We start from the raw sequence: 16,553 nt of genomic DNA, 5'->3' as shown, positions 1-16,553 counted from the left end.
ACTTGAGATATTAGTCCGTCTTTTGGTAAGAGCTTATACACTGGATGATGCAAAACTTGATGGGGATATGTTTATTGCTTCTCGTTTTGGGATTAGGGCTCTTGTTTTTTTAGTCAATGCATATAGACAGATGCAAAATATAAACTTAGTTTGGAGATTGATATTGATTTTTGTGGCTTCTTCTACAACAGGGTGTGCCGACGAGTCAGATCTCTAGGCAGTTTCCATTAGGACGAAAATTTATTACCTAGGACACATCGGAAACGTTGGCTTAAATTAATAACGCTACAATACAAATTTTAATAATAATAAGAGTAGTGGGACAGAGAGTCCTATTGCTATTGGGATCCTGGCTACGATTTGAGCTCAAGACGATACTGGATACAGGACAAAGGGAATACATGTATGGCCGATTCATCAAACGGTAAATCGCCAGACTAAGCATAGACTAATCTACCACTGAAAAACATTGTACCTTACAGACGGTCAAAGTTGAAGTATACGGAAGGCATCATAGAAGTATCCTGTTCGTTCGGAGGCCACCCATTGACGTTTATCGACCTCACAACTTATACCTCAAAAGTGGCATATTTTACAGAATGCGATCATTCCAGAACAGCCCTTCTCGAACCAAGCGGTTCATATAGAAGTACCCGAATTAAAACATCGACACGATAAGCAATGCTGTGATAAGACAAGAGTCCTAGTACGGGTTTATAGATCTGCTGCTTACAGAACACAACGGGGCATTCGTTTATCGCTTCCTTCCTTCCTTAAACCATTGTCCGCCCGCCTTTGTAACCCACATCCCGTATCTGTATGGAAATTGGTTTTGTACGTCATTAATCGCCGATGTACGACTCTACCTACACCGTGTTAACCCCCATGAACCACTGGAAATACCAAGACCTCGGGTGATCATGCACTACTGGGCGTAATCCCCTAAAACCGGTTCGATACAGGGTCCTGGCGTACCGTAGAATCACACGTTCGAACCTCTTAGTGCTATCATAATTGCCGCGTGATACGCCGGATTGTTCGAGGCTGACAACTGCTACTTTGCCATGCTCGTTTTCATTTTGGCAGCAGTAAATGATGTTGCGACTTCTATGGAAAAGCCTAATAGACCTATCGGTCTTTGGAGCGGCAATGAGGCTTTTTTGACGTACGACGTTAAACTCGATGCTCGGTCACTCGTAGAAACCTCGCAGACCTTCAAACGTCAACCAAACTGTCATAAATTCAAGTTTGACTTTCGGTTCACCCGGTGTCGGCCGTTCACCGCGTACAAACTGTTGGAATAGCTCTTTTGACAAGCTTTGTGGCGCCTGAAGAGAGTCTTAGTAACGACGATATTGTCTTTTTTTCGATTCTTTTAAAAGCAGTTGCTTTCTTCGACGCGAATCGAGTTGTGCTCAGGACGTTGCTCACAGGCGGTTTGGCGTTTTCGATATTATCTAGTGAGGCGACTGTCCACGATCATTAGCCGGGCGTTCAGACTTCTCCATCCATTTCTTTTGCAAAATGATGAATAGTACGGTTTCGTCTGATCGCAAGCTTTCAGGCTCATCGTCACGGTTATATTGTATGCCGCCTTTATGTTGTTACCAATACGATGCAAACTGGCTTGGCGCTATCAACAGCTGACCGGACCGAGTGGTTCACGAGCACTCAAATCGGGTTTATATTGCGGCAAATTTTACTATATATAATCTTCACACAATTAGGATTTTTCTAGGATAGGTAAAAAGCCTCATGGATGCATTTCTTTGGACAAGTCGTCGTTTGACTGTCAGCGAAACCATCATCTTCAGAGTGACAAGTTCAAGTTCAAGGGCAAGTTCTGAAGCATCTATAAGATTCAAACGTAACACATAACACTCAACTGTTTATTTTTAGCGTGAGGCTGGCATTAAATTTGTCGCTATCCTTCTCGCCTCTGGCTAGTCCTCATGTACTTCAAACCGTGCCGTCTTTCGTACCGTGTTCCTTCACAGTTTTCCCATGCCAGGATTGCTTATACAGAGGCGATCTGAGCTGTAATTCTGCTGCTGCTGCTGCTGCTGCTGCATCGATTGGCTATTACAGGGATCCTACAGAGCCGGAACTGCCGCTGTTATTGTCATCTAAAAGTTCGGGGACCAACGATTTGGTCAAGTCAAAACGATACGAACCGGGATTTTCTCTTTCAGTTAGTGCTGATGACGCTCACAATGCATTGTGCTCAGACTCTGCCGCTACTTCGGCGGCAGTGACTGCTTATTATCCTTGTAGATCCATTTATCCAGCCGTTGTTGTCATTGTCGTCCAGCAAGTGTGCACGTAGTCGGCAGGTCTGCCACAGCCTTGCTTATTCTGCTTCCGTTTGTCGCTCATCCAGTAGATATCTTCCGGAGACATACGGCCACGCCATAGAGAAACACGCAGATGAATTTATGCACATGCATACACACCCGTATAAACACATTCAAAAGGATAGGTGAAACAGGAAGGATACCTGCCAGACAGACCGATCAACGGACGGAGAGGTTGACCGAACGCCTCGACAAACGTTAACGGGTTGTCCACTAGAAGCTGCCCCTACTCCTGCAAGTTTCTATGATACTGGCAATGTAACACGCTATGACTGAAATACCTAACGTAGTAGCGATGGCACTAGGTAAACCAGTGCAAGTAAATCCTCGTCCTCTAGTTTATAATGACAACAGTAATAATAATCATACCAGACGTAGTTGAGGTAACGCTGCTTCTGAAGCAGTCTAACTAAAACGGTAAAATCCGAAACATGGTAGCATGAGCAGTCCTATACTTCTGCTAGAGACATTGTGGAGCGGCATCAGTCAGTCACAGGCGACTGGCGATTTAGAACGGGGACGTGCCGTGAAGAAAAGGTGCGGACTAAGCGACGCCAGTATCTGTAAAGGCCTATTTATCAGGGTGCCACTGTCCTGTAAGAAGTTGTTCGGGTCCAGGGATTCTGTGTGCGTGCATTGCCTGTGCTCTTCGGCTCTGTCCGAAGATCGACTGTGCATTTAGGTCAGCTGCCGCGTTACGGCACCTTCGGGAGTGCTTGCGTCAGCCTATCTACCTTGGTTCGTTATTGTTGTCGCCGCTTGTGGCGTTGCTGCCATCTGTCATTGCTGCTAACTGACGGACATGTCTACGAGATCCAACATGGGAGCCTATGAGGGGTCCCGCGCGTACATGCATAAAGGTTATATATTATGGAAATAAAAGAAACAGGTGGGTAAATTGGCACATGCAAGAAAAAGAGGCAACATAGAAAAAAAAAGACAAAAAAAGAAGCGATCTAAAGAATCTCGTACATAAAGCGTGAACGACTACACTAACGGGTATATACTAAGTATAAAGATATCTTTTACCGAATTAACGACAATAATAACAATGATGGTGACTATAAACCGTGCACATCGCGTCGAAGGCAATGTTATTTTTCTAATAGAGAATTAACTAGCTGTGTTAACATGCATGCACGTAGCTAAGAACGATGACAGGCTGGCGATAAGTGCGGCGGTAATCGCTTCACACGCCTCCGGCGTCAGAAGTAAAAATCTTATTTATATCACAGCAATCTAAGAGGCGCTATCCATCTATGAGCTGCCAAAATGTTACCACATCTGGTCGGCATATCGAAACTACCCGCACCATTGAACCAGTTCACCGCATACGGAAAACTGGCAACCACTACATGGTAATACATTGTCCAATAGGCTCTTGTTTACCAACCGACATTTATAGTTGTCGACGATCTAGGACAATCTAGACGAAAGCTATTATCGGTATGACAAATCCTACGCATCTTATAAGTTTTCATGAATTTAAACCTGTTTGTCCCTAGCGGTAAATGGCGTGATGATCAACTACCTAGTTCGACGTCTAGTGAGTCACAGTGGTCTGTTTATATACTGTAAATATAAGTCGTTATTTTAAGCGTACGCTCCAACGGAGACGATGGTAAAAACTATCACGCATAAACATCGATCAGCGCCGTTGACTTCTTAGATTATATGTTCTCTCCCATCAGCCCATTTTGAGCATATTCCTAATTGTTATTAATATCTACCGGACAAAAGCTTCACCTAGATCTATAAACGAACGTATATTTTCGACTTCACCTTCCTATGAAGCTCACACCTTTTTGAGGTGGATTTTGCATAGTCATTCACAGAACGACCGTACCCAATCAAACTAACATTCGTTTTAATAGAAATAATCCGTTTGTCGTTCGTCAGCGGTATTTTGTTACTTATACAATGCTTTTCAGCCCATTTGTTACTCACTTATATAGCTGATAGCATAAACTTCTTTTTCTCTGTTAATAAAAGTCGTCCCAAGAAGCTTGTCAGATAGTAGTTTTGATCAAGACTAGGCCGATAATTTTATCGAAGAAGGTCGAAAATAACACTAAGCGTTCATCTGTATGGTTAGCCAGAAATAGGACTAGGATGGCTAGTACTGGCCTTCCGTTCTACTTCCTGTACACGATCGCGTCCCTGTACTGTGAGAATGCATTTATTGAACGACACACCGGTGAGAACGGCAACATCGTCCTCGAGCAGCTATTCGTAAAATACTTCCTTGTTTACTCTGTTCTTCATTGACAGCCGGGAGTATCATATGTAGTATCGTCTCTATATAACGCGTTGAGACCCTGGCTGGGCGAATGATTCAGGCGCTTAATTGAAACCGCCGTCGACCCCGAATCAGCTGGGCCATTGCCCGGCTTTAATCACAAGGAGATGAGGGACCGTCAAGGCGGAGACGACAGCCCACAGACGTGTCGCCGTGTGTCCAGTCACGACAGAGACGTCGGAGCTCAGATGAGTTGTGGGATAGCAGAGGTACAAATTCAAACAATTAGTATGGTTACATTCGATAGGTTACTGTATCAGTTTCAAGTAATTTGTTTAGCTCATCTTCTAAGAGGGCAACAATGGCGGCCATAACAACGGTGCGCGCCGAAATAATTCAGCTCGTCGTTTTCTTGACTTTACTGCCAAATCGGGAGTAACATTAACTGCAATGAACAAACCATCGACTCGTACGGGCAGTATCAGATACCTAGTACGATCCGCTTTGACAAATTGATAGATGAACATATCGAGGGTGTCGCAGTACGAACGCTAGCAGCGACTGATGGCAAGCATCTGGTTCCATTGGCGATGGTGGATCAGCGATGGAGCCGAAATAGGTAGACGCATTTGCCCTGTAAAAAGCTGACAAAAGCAGTAGAACGAACAGAAGCCAACCCCTTTTAGCGTTTTGGAAGGACAACGTAAGTTGGACGATGATTTTGGGGAAACGAGGTCAATCGAAACAAAGTGAAGCCGCTATAGGAGGTAGTAACAATTGTAGGCCCGCATTTTTATGGGAAAAGTGTCCGTCGTACGCAGAGATGATATTCATAGAGAAGAGTGTCGAAATATAAAAATAGGTCGAATGGGCCACGATGCGGTGGAAGGGCTTTGGTAGTCCCAGGGCTATTGTATAATACAATTACAGTATATTTATTGTTGGATCAACGATTCACAGATCGGCTGGTGAAATGTCACTAAGCAATAGTTTCTTGTGTGGTTATTATTGTTATGGTATTATTGGAAGATAAGTATATATTCGCGGACATCTATGTAAAAGCATAAATATACACGGATACGAGATGCGAGAGTGCTAAAAGATGATAGGATCAAGCGCGGGTCAAAAATCATCTATGCCAAATTTTAAATATACATACGCCAAATGCTTCATTGGTACTCGAACATCGAGATAGCCGTTTCTATACCGTGTGTACTCTCAACCTTTCAAGTACTACGGTAATTGTATGTCAAAAAGCAATCGCTTCTTGACCCCCCTGTAAATCAACGCAATAGTCTAATTGTCAGGTTTACTCATGTAACACCTATTTAACATATTTAATGTGCTTCTAATGTATAGATAGTATTCTGCTCTCGATGAAACCACATAACATTAGCTGCCTATCAGCTTTATTGGTATCTTTGATCAGACAACCCTAGCCTCCTTGCCCGTACCATCCATCTTTTGGAGGCAGATTGTCAATCTTCATCGTATAGGTTATCTGAATCTTTTTCTTATTTGGACAGGCAGGATCGTAAACGTACTAGTCAACTCTTGGGGGCTTATTCATATAAATGGTGCCCGTATTACTTGCGATTTAGCCTTAGGCGGTCCGCAACGAATCTCCATTTATAGGAGCCTTTATACGTTGACAATTGGATTTCATCGGAGAACAACTAAAAGACGTTTTCTGGTAGTTCGCTGTTTCTGTCTCGTCAGCCACCCATCTACATAGAACAGCTTGTATTTATTGTACAGATGAATGAGTAGGCAACCTGTTGGATCTCTAACCATGTGAAATTCTCCTTTTGAATCCTGCAGTCGTAGCACAACATCTTATATTTTGCAAATATCATTAAAAGCTAATAAATGTCTCCGGTTTTGCGTCCGGTATTGGGCTACAGATTCGTTTAGACGGCTGGCCGCCAGCTCAAAACAAAATTTCAGGTTTAACCTAGCCAACCTTGCCTGCCCTTATATTTGACAGGTAAACGCCGACTAGTTACGTCACCATCATGGGCATAGCATGAAATACAATCCTAAAGGTGAACCTTAACAACCCTTGAACCGCTAACTAAGGACAAAGCTAAGCACATTTGGTTTTGGCCTTTTGAAACTCTGTCTATGTTTTTGCCCACATAAATTGATCTATGCACGTTTTGAGTCTAGCCTCTCTAACGGGTCGTCATTAATTTTTTTTTCGTACCTTATGAAAGATCTACATCCGAAAATATTTGGCTGATTTTAAACACATACATTATGGAGAATGTGAGTGAGCGCGACGTGTCTAAAACAAATATGAAGTTCTGATAAAATGTGCCAATTATCAAACGGTATAACAGTCTGATAAGAATTAATGGAAATTACAATAAATTATGTCAAAGCCACCTCCGTCTGTTACCTAGTCACAATGATTCGGTGCTGGAGAATCCGCATCTTGAAGACAGAATCTTCAAGTCTGGCTATGACATTTTCGGACGACATTCATTGCACCCCCAAATCTGTTCGATGGGTTGCCGACCGTGATACACAGATCCGATTGTTACAAGACAACAGCAATGTCTGTGAGCTAAAAAAGCGATACATTGACAATGCATGAGGTGACAGCATAATTATATAGCACAACGAGCGAACCAATTTCATCCAGCGTTGGAGGAATCGTGTGGCGGCATCTTACCAGTTGACAAAACGATGGGCGTCGGCGTCATCGCACGCGGTAGATAGGAATGACAACATCTTTAACATAGCCGTTATCAGTTATCTAACAACTAGAAAGCAATGGTGTTAAGAGTTTAATTTGGACGGATACTAGCTTCTATGACGTATTGCTAAAAGCAGGCACTAATATTTGATGATCAGGGGTATCAGGAACAACCCAACGCCGTTCTGGATGCTAACACCGCATATTTCTCAGAGTCGGTAAATACAAACCACGAGGATTATATTATCATTCGTTAACATTACGTCGTGTACCAGGCAGCATTTTTTTGAGTAGACATTTACGAGCTACCTATTCATCTTATCAACCTTAATCACCTTAGGTATGCTTAGATTGCATCAAAAATCCTATATATATCTTTTATCCCATCTTTTTGCCTTTTCATATTTTTCCGTACCTACCTTGTATATCCTGTAGGAGGTTATGCAGGATTGTAGCCTGATCACAATCCTTTAGCGGGTGCCACGCATCCTGACACACGACACAGAACGTGTATCGACACTTTGAACATTGTAGACCATACGGGTCTACGGTGGGTTTGGGCAGATCGCAGACGTTTTCACAAGACGGACCTGGACAGAACATTCGTAGGGGGTCACGCGTGATCTGTTCATTAAGAAGAAGTGTTTGCCAGCGTTCGAGAAGCCTCGGCTGATTTTTTAGTAAGAGACGGGCCTGTGGCTCTCTCAGGTCCATGTCACAGTTGGTATGCGGACATGGTACCGATGCCCGGCCATTTTGTACGCACACGACAGCGTGCTGCTCAAGGCATTCGACACAAAACGAGTGGGCGCACGGTTCAAGTCTCATACAGCGCTTCAAGCTGACGACACACAAGCACAGCTGGCATAGATTGGCGACAGCCGCGTCCGAGGTAGGCACGTCGTTTGCCGACAGTGATCGCGCAACGGGTTCGTGCAGTCGCACCTCCTTGCGGGCTACCGAAACGAAGGTCTGACTTTTCGGTAGGACTCGGGCTAACTTCTGCTTCCCTGAGGGACTCTGGAAAAGCCAGCTGAAAGGCAGACAATTCCAGCCCGATTTCGTATCTTCATCAGCCCACTGATGGGCCACGGGCCCGCTCTGCGACATCGCAAGTGACCGTACGACGCCGAAACAACGTAACGGCGTAGATGTTCACTGCATAGGCCGTGAACGCTAATGACTCGGGCTCATTAATGTCAGACGCACATTGATCCCGTTTCTTTGTGCCGCCTTATATGGAATGTTACGTAAATTGACGAGTATGCACAGATAATAGCGGCATTCTATCAATCATTAAGTACACTATTTTTTTGCAGTCTCGTAGTTAGCACTGGAAACGATAATTTACTATGTACTGATATTTGCTATAAACACCACCACCTCACAATATCCTAGACGTGTCACACTGTTGTACGGACGGCGTTGATCCTTCCGAAATGGATTCTGTCGTTGTGGCGGAGGTAGTTGTAGAGTAAATGCCTTGTAGATACTGGGAATAAATTTTAACCTCGTTTAATTTTTACCCGCCATTCGTAGTCCACTTGTTTGGGTTTTTCGAAGTTCGTCCTTTTTTCCTTCTGAGCCTTCATTGACGACGATTCTCACCTGTAACACGACAAAGCGCGATAGCAAGCACGCAAACACAATTCACAAATTACGAATATGGTAATGACGATTGATCAATCTATTAGTGTACTTTTTCGCAACGGCGGAAACAAGAGAGATGGCAGTTCTCAGCTGTGCATGCATACGAAGTGATCTAGTGATTCTGTTCTAGCGATCGAGTGACTACACGAGCGACGGGTGACGATGACGCGTCGTAAGCACCGTTAACTGAAAGGGAGGTTAGGCGGTAAGGGCTCTGCGCCCTCTCCTCATTGACACAGTGACGGACTGATCAGCGTTACCAGAAGCTACAATCACAACCGTTGAGACTATGGCACTTATTGGCTGGTAAACCGGTTTACTTTACCTCTGAGCTTCCACCAGATCATCTGAGACTTTAGCCAGACAGAGTTATTCTGGACTGAATGGCGACGAAAGCGTTAGGCTCGATTTAACTGGAAGAGTCATATCCTTGACTTAATATGTACAGTTAAGGGGAACGAAGTCCAGGGTAGGCCGCGCACGCACGACTTACGAACAAGCAAATCAGCGATCGAACAATTAGAAGCTCGAGGCCTGTCCACTATACTATTGCAGGCCGTAACTTCGAATCTCTAAGCGTGTCAGCGGTATGTCGGTAAATAAGATGAATATCAGATGGTACAATATCGAACAGTGCCCACTATATCTCTAGTAGCATAGTCCACCTGAGTGTTCGCTTGATAAAATGACGGGGCGCCTATTTGACTTTAAGGATCCAGACACCCACTAGCGCTCTGTATAGAGCTAATTAAAGACAAAACAAATCACAAATAGATATGATATCTTTTATGGCTTCGTCAATGAAAGCAGAATTATTTAAACCGCTTTGAGAGAGGGAAGGGAAACGTAGCATTCGGTCAGTTGCTCTACAGCTCGTCCCGATAGATCAGATATAACGACATATTATTCTGATTGTCCGGACAGACTTCAACTGCTTTGAATTCCCGAACGTCATATTAAGCTGGAAAAATTTCAAACAGGTGCACCTTCCGAAATGCGACTACGTACTGCTTTCACAGAATAATAAACAATATTTTCGATATTATGATGCGAAGTAAAGCTACTATTTTTTCCAGGGATTCTTCGAAATATGTGCAATACTGTCAATGCAAAAACGAACGATGGAAACAAGACAGCAGAGTATCTTGGCAGGTACAGTTAATAATTCTACTATGACTAGTCAACAAGCGGTATGGCGAAACTTACGCTTATTTCAAATCCTTAAAATTTGTCTTTATTTGCCCAGTGAGGTTTTCAGGAAGTATATATACATATACTTTCTTCTTTTCGGTGGGGCTCCGCACCCACCAAAGAAGGACTCATGGGATTGGTTCAAAGGGAATTCTTTCGCACCTCCATTCAGTTACCTCGCATCCAACTAATCTAATCGGATTATCCGCTGGCCCATTACGATTAACCGCTAACTAACTATAGAACTCCATTTGCCAGTGCAGATATGAAAACAGCTCTACTAGAGGTGCGCCGCAGGCCCTCATCTCTTGAAAGACAGCAGCCTAAAACCGTTCGATAATACGCCCACTCCGATTTACCCTTACGCATTAGAAAGGGTGAGCAATGTTCATTCGATAACAGTAGATAAATGCTCTATATAACATCCAAAATATCATCGTATCATGTTGTCAACTAGAAAGCGTTTCATGATACAAAGTTTCATCAAGTAGACTTTGCTTGATTTTTCTGTTTACTTAATAGTAAATTCGATGAAACCGCTTAGTTGAAGAACAACTTTTTTTTCTCATTCTGGTTCCGTCTGACGACAGCTATTTCGGACTGCTTCTATCTAGGCACGATAAATCTATGGCGGATGACTGAGCCATGGTCGACTGCATTTTTGTCAAGGAGTCCGCCTATACCATCCCACATCATCTTTGTCAGCCATAGAGGTCAAGACCGAAACTTAAATCGACAACAAACTCGTCCGAAGGCATGATGATGGCTAACCAACGATCTAACAACATTGGCAGGACACACATCTCGAGGCCTGTCCTAAAACATTGTCGAGTCAAAAAGAATGCTCTAATCGCCCAATACAATATTCAGTATATCTGTAGGTATATCTGTTCAGTATATCTGTATATCTGTATTCAGCGATCTGAGCCAGTTCTATGATGAATCTCAGGGTCTACTCCTTCCCGTATATAAGTAATCATAACAATGGCTACTATAAACACATGGTTTCCAGTCAAATCTCGAAATTTCTTATCTGTCTGCCTAACTTTCAGCGTTTTAGTTCTCAGCAGTCGACGTACACCAGAATACCGGCGACCGCAACGCGATCGGACCCAACAACATCGGCATGCCGGTAGACCCGCTCTTAGAAACACACACTCTTTCATAATCGTGACTGTGGTCAGCTACCACTTCTACTACTACGATACAACTGGTTAGTGGCACCAGCAGCGTCGTTTGATTCAGCGCAGCGTCGATATAGGTCAAAAGCGCGCCATCAACGACGGCGCCAGCAAAACGCACGGCAGTCGCAGTACGCGACCAAGCCACGGCGACATCTGCGCCTTCCCTTTCTTCTCGACCGCCACTGGCCGGGATATGATCAACAACAAAAACAACAGCATCAACAACAGCCATGGCAGTAGCCGCCATTTGACAGCATTACCGGACGAGGAAGCTGAACGCGACTGCGGACGGGTAAACGGTCAGACAGTCCGCGTCTATTATTTCACAGGAATCATCGTCATCATAGAGGTAGTGGCCGCTGTTCCTGTTTGACCTAGGTAAATGGTAGTACATATGCTGATGGTGGTATCGACTCGAGTCTACCAGTGGCCTGGGTGTAGGCCTGGTCGAAGTGCTCTTGTCAAAAATAACCGTCACGGCGTAACAGCGTGTACAATATATGTAGGAGATGGACATATAATAATTTCCAGTTGATGACTGTATGTCGATATGTCGCGTATATGGATACGTAGATGCTTTCGTAATTATAACATCAACTAGCAGCTGCGTATTGGACCTGTCTAGTGACGAAATAAGAATGGTTATGATAACATGGATCGGCGTAAATGAAGCGACCACAGTTACATCGGCCTCTTTGCGCGTGTAGTATTAAAAGTGAATTTCGTATTGGTCGTCTTCGATAGGACGAAGGAAACGATTTGATGCTGGGTCTAATTTTATTATATTATACATCGCTCGATCTAAAAAAGACGCAGTTCTGTCGTAGTACGATAGGGAAACACTTTTTAATTAATGGAGAGGCAAACGACTGAAGCAAACGATGACGGAACAAACAAAGATAAATACACGTTAAAGAGTGCGGAAAAGTAAGTTCGCAACGTTCGAGCGACGTGTAAGTTAATTGCTAGCGCGAGAAATATGCTGTTATCTAGGGAAAAAGAAAACGATATCATTGAACGACATTTTAGCTGTAGGCTTGTTTTTACCAAATTATAAAGGCACTGTCCTTCTTATTAAGGCCTCGCGTTTTATCCAATAGTTGCAAAGTTTGTGAATAAAAAGAAAATTCCTGATCTTCGTCTGTTAAAAAACATTACAAAGTGAGTCTTACATATATTGAACACATCCTGCAAAATATGACTCACGAGGCTTGGACTACATACGGCTTCAGACGTAATCGCCTTCCCATGTTTTACGCCGGCTCAATGTAATGAAGCATTATGTCACGTTAATGAGGCTAGCTTTCGTGTTCGAATATCGATTTCAAGCCAGAGCAGTTACTCTCATGTACACCTATAGGGACACATATTTATCAAGAGACCGCTCACTTCTTAATATCTCCTAGGAATCTATTAAAAAAAAAAGCTAAATGCAACTATGTCACGGTTACGGTTAGTCGACCTAGTTAGAATCCAGTTGCACAATAACGCCGGTTTCGGAAGTAGAAATATCTATATTTCTCAAATAACCTTAATTGAATTTAAACCAAAAGCCTAGGTGGGTATTTGGGGAACCCGGAGATCAGTGTCGAGCACTTATCTCGCTCAGAAAGAGTTACCCGGTGGTACGGCCTGTGGAGTAAAGGTGTTGCTGGGCCCCTTTTCTTTATGAAAATGCTGATGGAACGGCGGCAAAGGTTAATGTCATCTGTTTTCCTTCTGAGCTTGAGGGTCACGTAATGGTCTGGGTTCGAATCCAAGCGTAGACACGCTTTGTTCCGTGCTGAGAGTCAATTGTCTGATACGATGCCTAACGGCGGTACCCGACGTTAAACTCGAAATATTTAGCAGTAATCAATGGCCAGCTCTACCAAAACGTGTTGCAAGCGTTATGAAATGAGAATATCATGCGCAAGCAACATTTTTTTTTGCAAAAAAATGGGAATCCTGCCATACAGCGCGGGAGACAATCAATCCGCTTGAACCGTGTTCCGAGGCCGGCTGATCTTTGCGCGCGGCGGTGACATCGAATAGCCGCCCAGATCCGCTGATTTGACTCTTCTCGATATTTTTCGTGTGTGTGAAAGGCAGAATCTATAAAACAATACCAAAAACAATCCGCAATCGGGATCAATCTATTTGTAGAGGGAAGTTCGTTAATGAAGTTGACGCTGAACTATGCGGCGCCGTTAGTCAAAGTTATCCCAAATGTTCCTGGGAAAACATTTGGTAGACATGATTTTATGTGTAGTGCAGACTGACCCTCCTGAGTTAGGCTAACTTAACAATGAAAAGACGCACACAGGCTGGCTTTCTATTTCCTGCAACTTGTGGAACATCGTATATCTACTTGGCAAGATTGGCTAGGTCCCTATCTAGGGTATCAATCAGGTCATGGAATAAAAAACCCACAACTTGTTCTGTAGGAACAGTATCGATTGCTTTTATCCGGTAAAAAATATTCGTCATGAACTCTGATTGGACGCTCCATCAAAATAACTTCGAACTAAAGCAAGACCGCCGTTCCTTTCAGAATGCATAGATTTCCTGTGTTCGATTCTAAATCATAGCTAATCTCGCAACGCATCTATACGATCGTTGAGTGTTTTTGTCAGCTTTTAGTTAGACATATTGAAACGTCTAACGTGTCCAGTTTATTTAATATTTGCCAAATAGTCGTACACTTTGCTCTGCTCTGATCTGCATAGAATTGCATTGAATTCGGTGCAATGTTAAGCAGCATGCTGTACAGCATTATAGATATCCCGTAATATGCAAGATCATTTAATTAGCAGTAATACACAGGTGTTCGTAACGTTCAACTTCCGCGTTCTTAGCCCCATAGGTTGGCAGGAAGATCTCGCCGATCCGATTATCTGATCATAGCCATTTCTTGTTGAAGCTATGCAACTGGCTGGCCAGCATTCGTGCCTGCAGCGCAGGAAAGCTCCGTCGGTGCTTTTCTGGTGCTTATCTAGGCACGAATTCACTATGGTCGTTGACTAACAAAAACGAGGGCAGAAAAAAACAACTAGAAGGGTCATAACAACGCGCTTAACCAAGGTCTGGCGGAGCTAGATCCTCTTTGGCGTTGTACACTGTTATAGGTGACATTCCGTGACTTACATGTTGGGCTGGTGACGTTGTGCGAGGAGAGCGCCTGCCGCACCGGTGGACTTAACGTGACCCTACACGCTGGAATTGTTTACTGCCCAATGAGGCAACAGCAGCGGCAGCAGAATAGCCATTAGCAGGTAGTGTTTCTTTGCGGTCATGATAGCATACGTCGACGATTCCTTACCTCATTGCTTTCAGAAATCTCGAGCTAGCGCCCGATTGATTGGCAGACACGTTCATGAACCGCTACTGACTGAAGAACGATGAAAACGAAAAAAAAAAACAGTCGCTTTCTTTACCCCAGGGTGGGAATAGTATAACACTTCGGAGAATTTTCTCAGGTTAGCGTTGTTGAAGCTTAAACAAATTGCGACAAACAAATTTGTCTACTAGCGCTCGAAATGACATCAATTCTAGGTCTAGATGTTCCGCTTTCATGCAGCCACTTTTATCTATTCTTCTTCGGCAAGACATAGATGACAGAAAATCGTCTGTATTGAGTTAATCCTCGACAATGATGATAAGCAGACATCAGAGAAACACTGTCATTGACACCGACCAAACCTCTGTCTGAAATAGCTGAGCATTAGCATCAAGCAGGAACTTCCCATCTACATCACTAACTTTTATCCAATGGACAGGAATGTCAAGAGACAATGACAAACTGTTTAACTGTGGTGGTCAAAAGTAGGATACAGGAAATCAGGACAACCCAAGATTGCCTGTGACATGTGCCATTCACTAACCGCTCTAGAAATGGAGGAGGGGCCCGTACATTTGTGACTGGACTCTATGATACTGAAGGTGTCATGTATATAGCCCTTTGCAGCTAACAAAGCTGGCAAGTTGAGTAGAGTTGCCTGGATGCCTAATCGATTTGTGGCATCACGGCAATGACGCTTCGGACGAAAAACAACTACAGCGGCAACGATGAAACGACCCTGGGTGTTAGGGGAAGGATCTCGTAAAAAGTGGAATTCGTCTGGGAAACCAGGTAAATTGTTGGCACACAAAGGACAATAAATCGAGCTCCCCAAAGCGGAAGCGGCGACATTTACTAGATAGAAGCTTTTTTTCTTCTCCCAGCGTTTCAAACGGCTAATTACGAAATGAAAATACTCGTGTCCAGTTTTGGTTCGTTAAGCTACTCAGATAGTGTATGACTTAGGATAAACGAATGAATCCGTGCGTAGTTTATTGTTTAAAAGTATCTAAGACATATAAGTAATTCGATTCAAATACTGCGTGCTTAGAGCAAGAAGCTAGTTTCAGCCATCAATAGATATTGCTTGTATAATATGATATTAATCTACCCAACGCCATCCCACCTAGGTCACCTCTGTAGACATAGGTAGCATCAAGGACTGAGCCTGGTGTCGTTGATAGATCACAAGGTCCCTATGGGATAGGATTGGATTGGAAGCTGAGAGAACAACAGGCCAGTGAGAGCGGATGGACAACCAATTTCGCTTTACCTAGACAAAGAATATTGCCTGGTCATAGCTGTCTATTATATAGACCACTACAGCGTGACGTGTTAAAGCTAGACGACGAAAAGAAAACGTTTCATGGAAAAGTGTTCTTGTCAGTTCCAGCCAGCTCACTTCTAGGAAGAGGTATCTACGGAAACGAAGATGGCTATGTGGCGAGCGGCCAAGCTGTTTTATTAGCTGAAATCTGAGGTCCAATTAAAATAGCGATGTCTCTTTCCTGTTGGTAGATTTGTTCGTTTACGTATTTGTGAAGAAAATAAAGACGTGATCATAGGCAAGAATTTAGATGAACATTCTATAAACATATAAATAATCTATAAGGGCTATAGTTACTATAAATACGTGTTTCGATGTAAAGGCACATCACAATTTCACGCAATGGGGCTTCAGGCGGTCGATGTGCTATTTGTTTACCTGTGGCTACAATGCCTACATTTATAAAAGCTCACCGGTTAATTAAATGGTTCTGTATGGATTACCATCTGCATTGGCAGAGGTTCTGTATTCAGGTAAAAATTGTTGAACATTGCCAGAATGTAGATATCATCTAGTGTTGAAAACAAAAATGAGCCCCTTTTTACAAGACTTAGCATCATTGCTACTAGCTCACTGACAACGCCTACA

General features: G+C 43.4%; 1 protein-coding gene across 1 annotated transcript in view; it reads right to left on the bottom strand.

Annotated features, from left to right (window-relative positions):
• The window catches only part of LOC111266547 (putative E3 ubiquitin-protein ligase RNF144A-A), a 28,651-nt gene extending 19,574 nt beyond the window's left edge, over positions 1 to 9,077 (bottom strand). The window contains exon 1 of the mRNA XM_022844118.2: positions 7,714 to 9,077. Within this exon, the coding sequence (XP_022699853.1) occupies positions 7,714 to 8,404 (691 nt within the window). The 5' untranslated portion in view covers positions 8,405 to 9,077. The remainder of the gene's footprint in view (positions 1 to 7,713) is intronic.
• Positions 9,078 to 16,553: the final 7,476 nt, after the last annotated feature.

The sequence above is a fragment of the Varroa jacobsoni genome, unplaced genomic scaffold, assembly GCF_002532875.2.
Source record: "Varroa jacobsoni isolate VJ856 unplaced genomic scaffold, vjacob_1.0 scaffold_1096, whole genome shotgun sequence".
Lineage (NCBI taxonomy): Eukaryota > Metazoa > Arthropoda > Arachnida > Mesostigmata > Varroidae > Varroa > Varroa jacobsoni.
The sequence above is the reverse complement of the archived record's forward strand: the minus strand, read 5'-3'. Positions and strand labels throughout refer to the sequence as shown.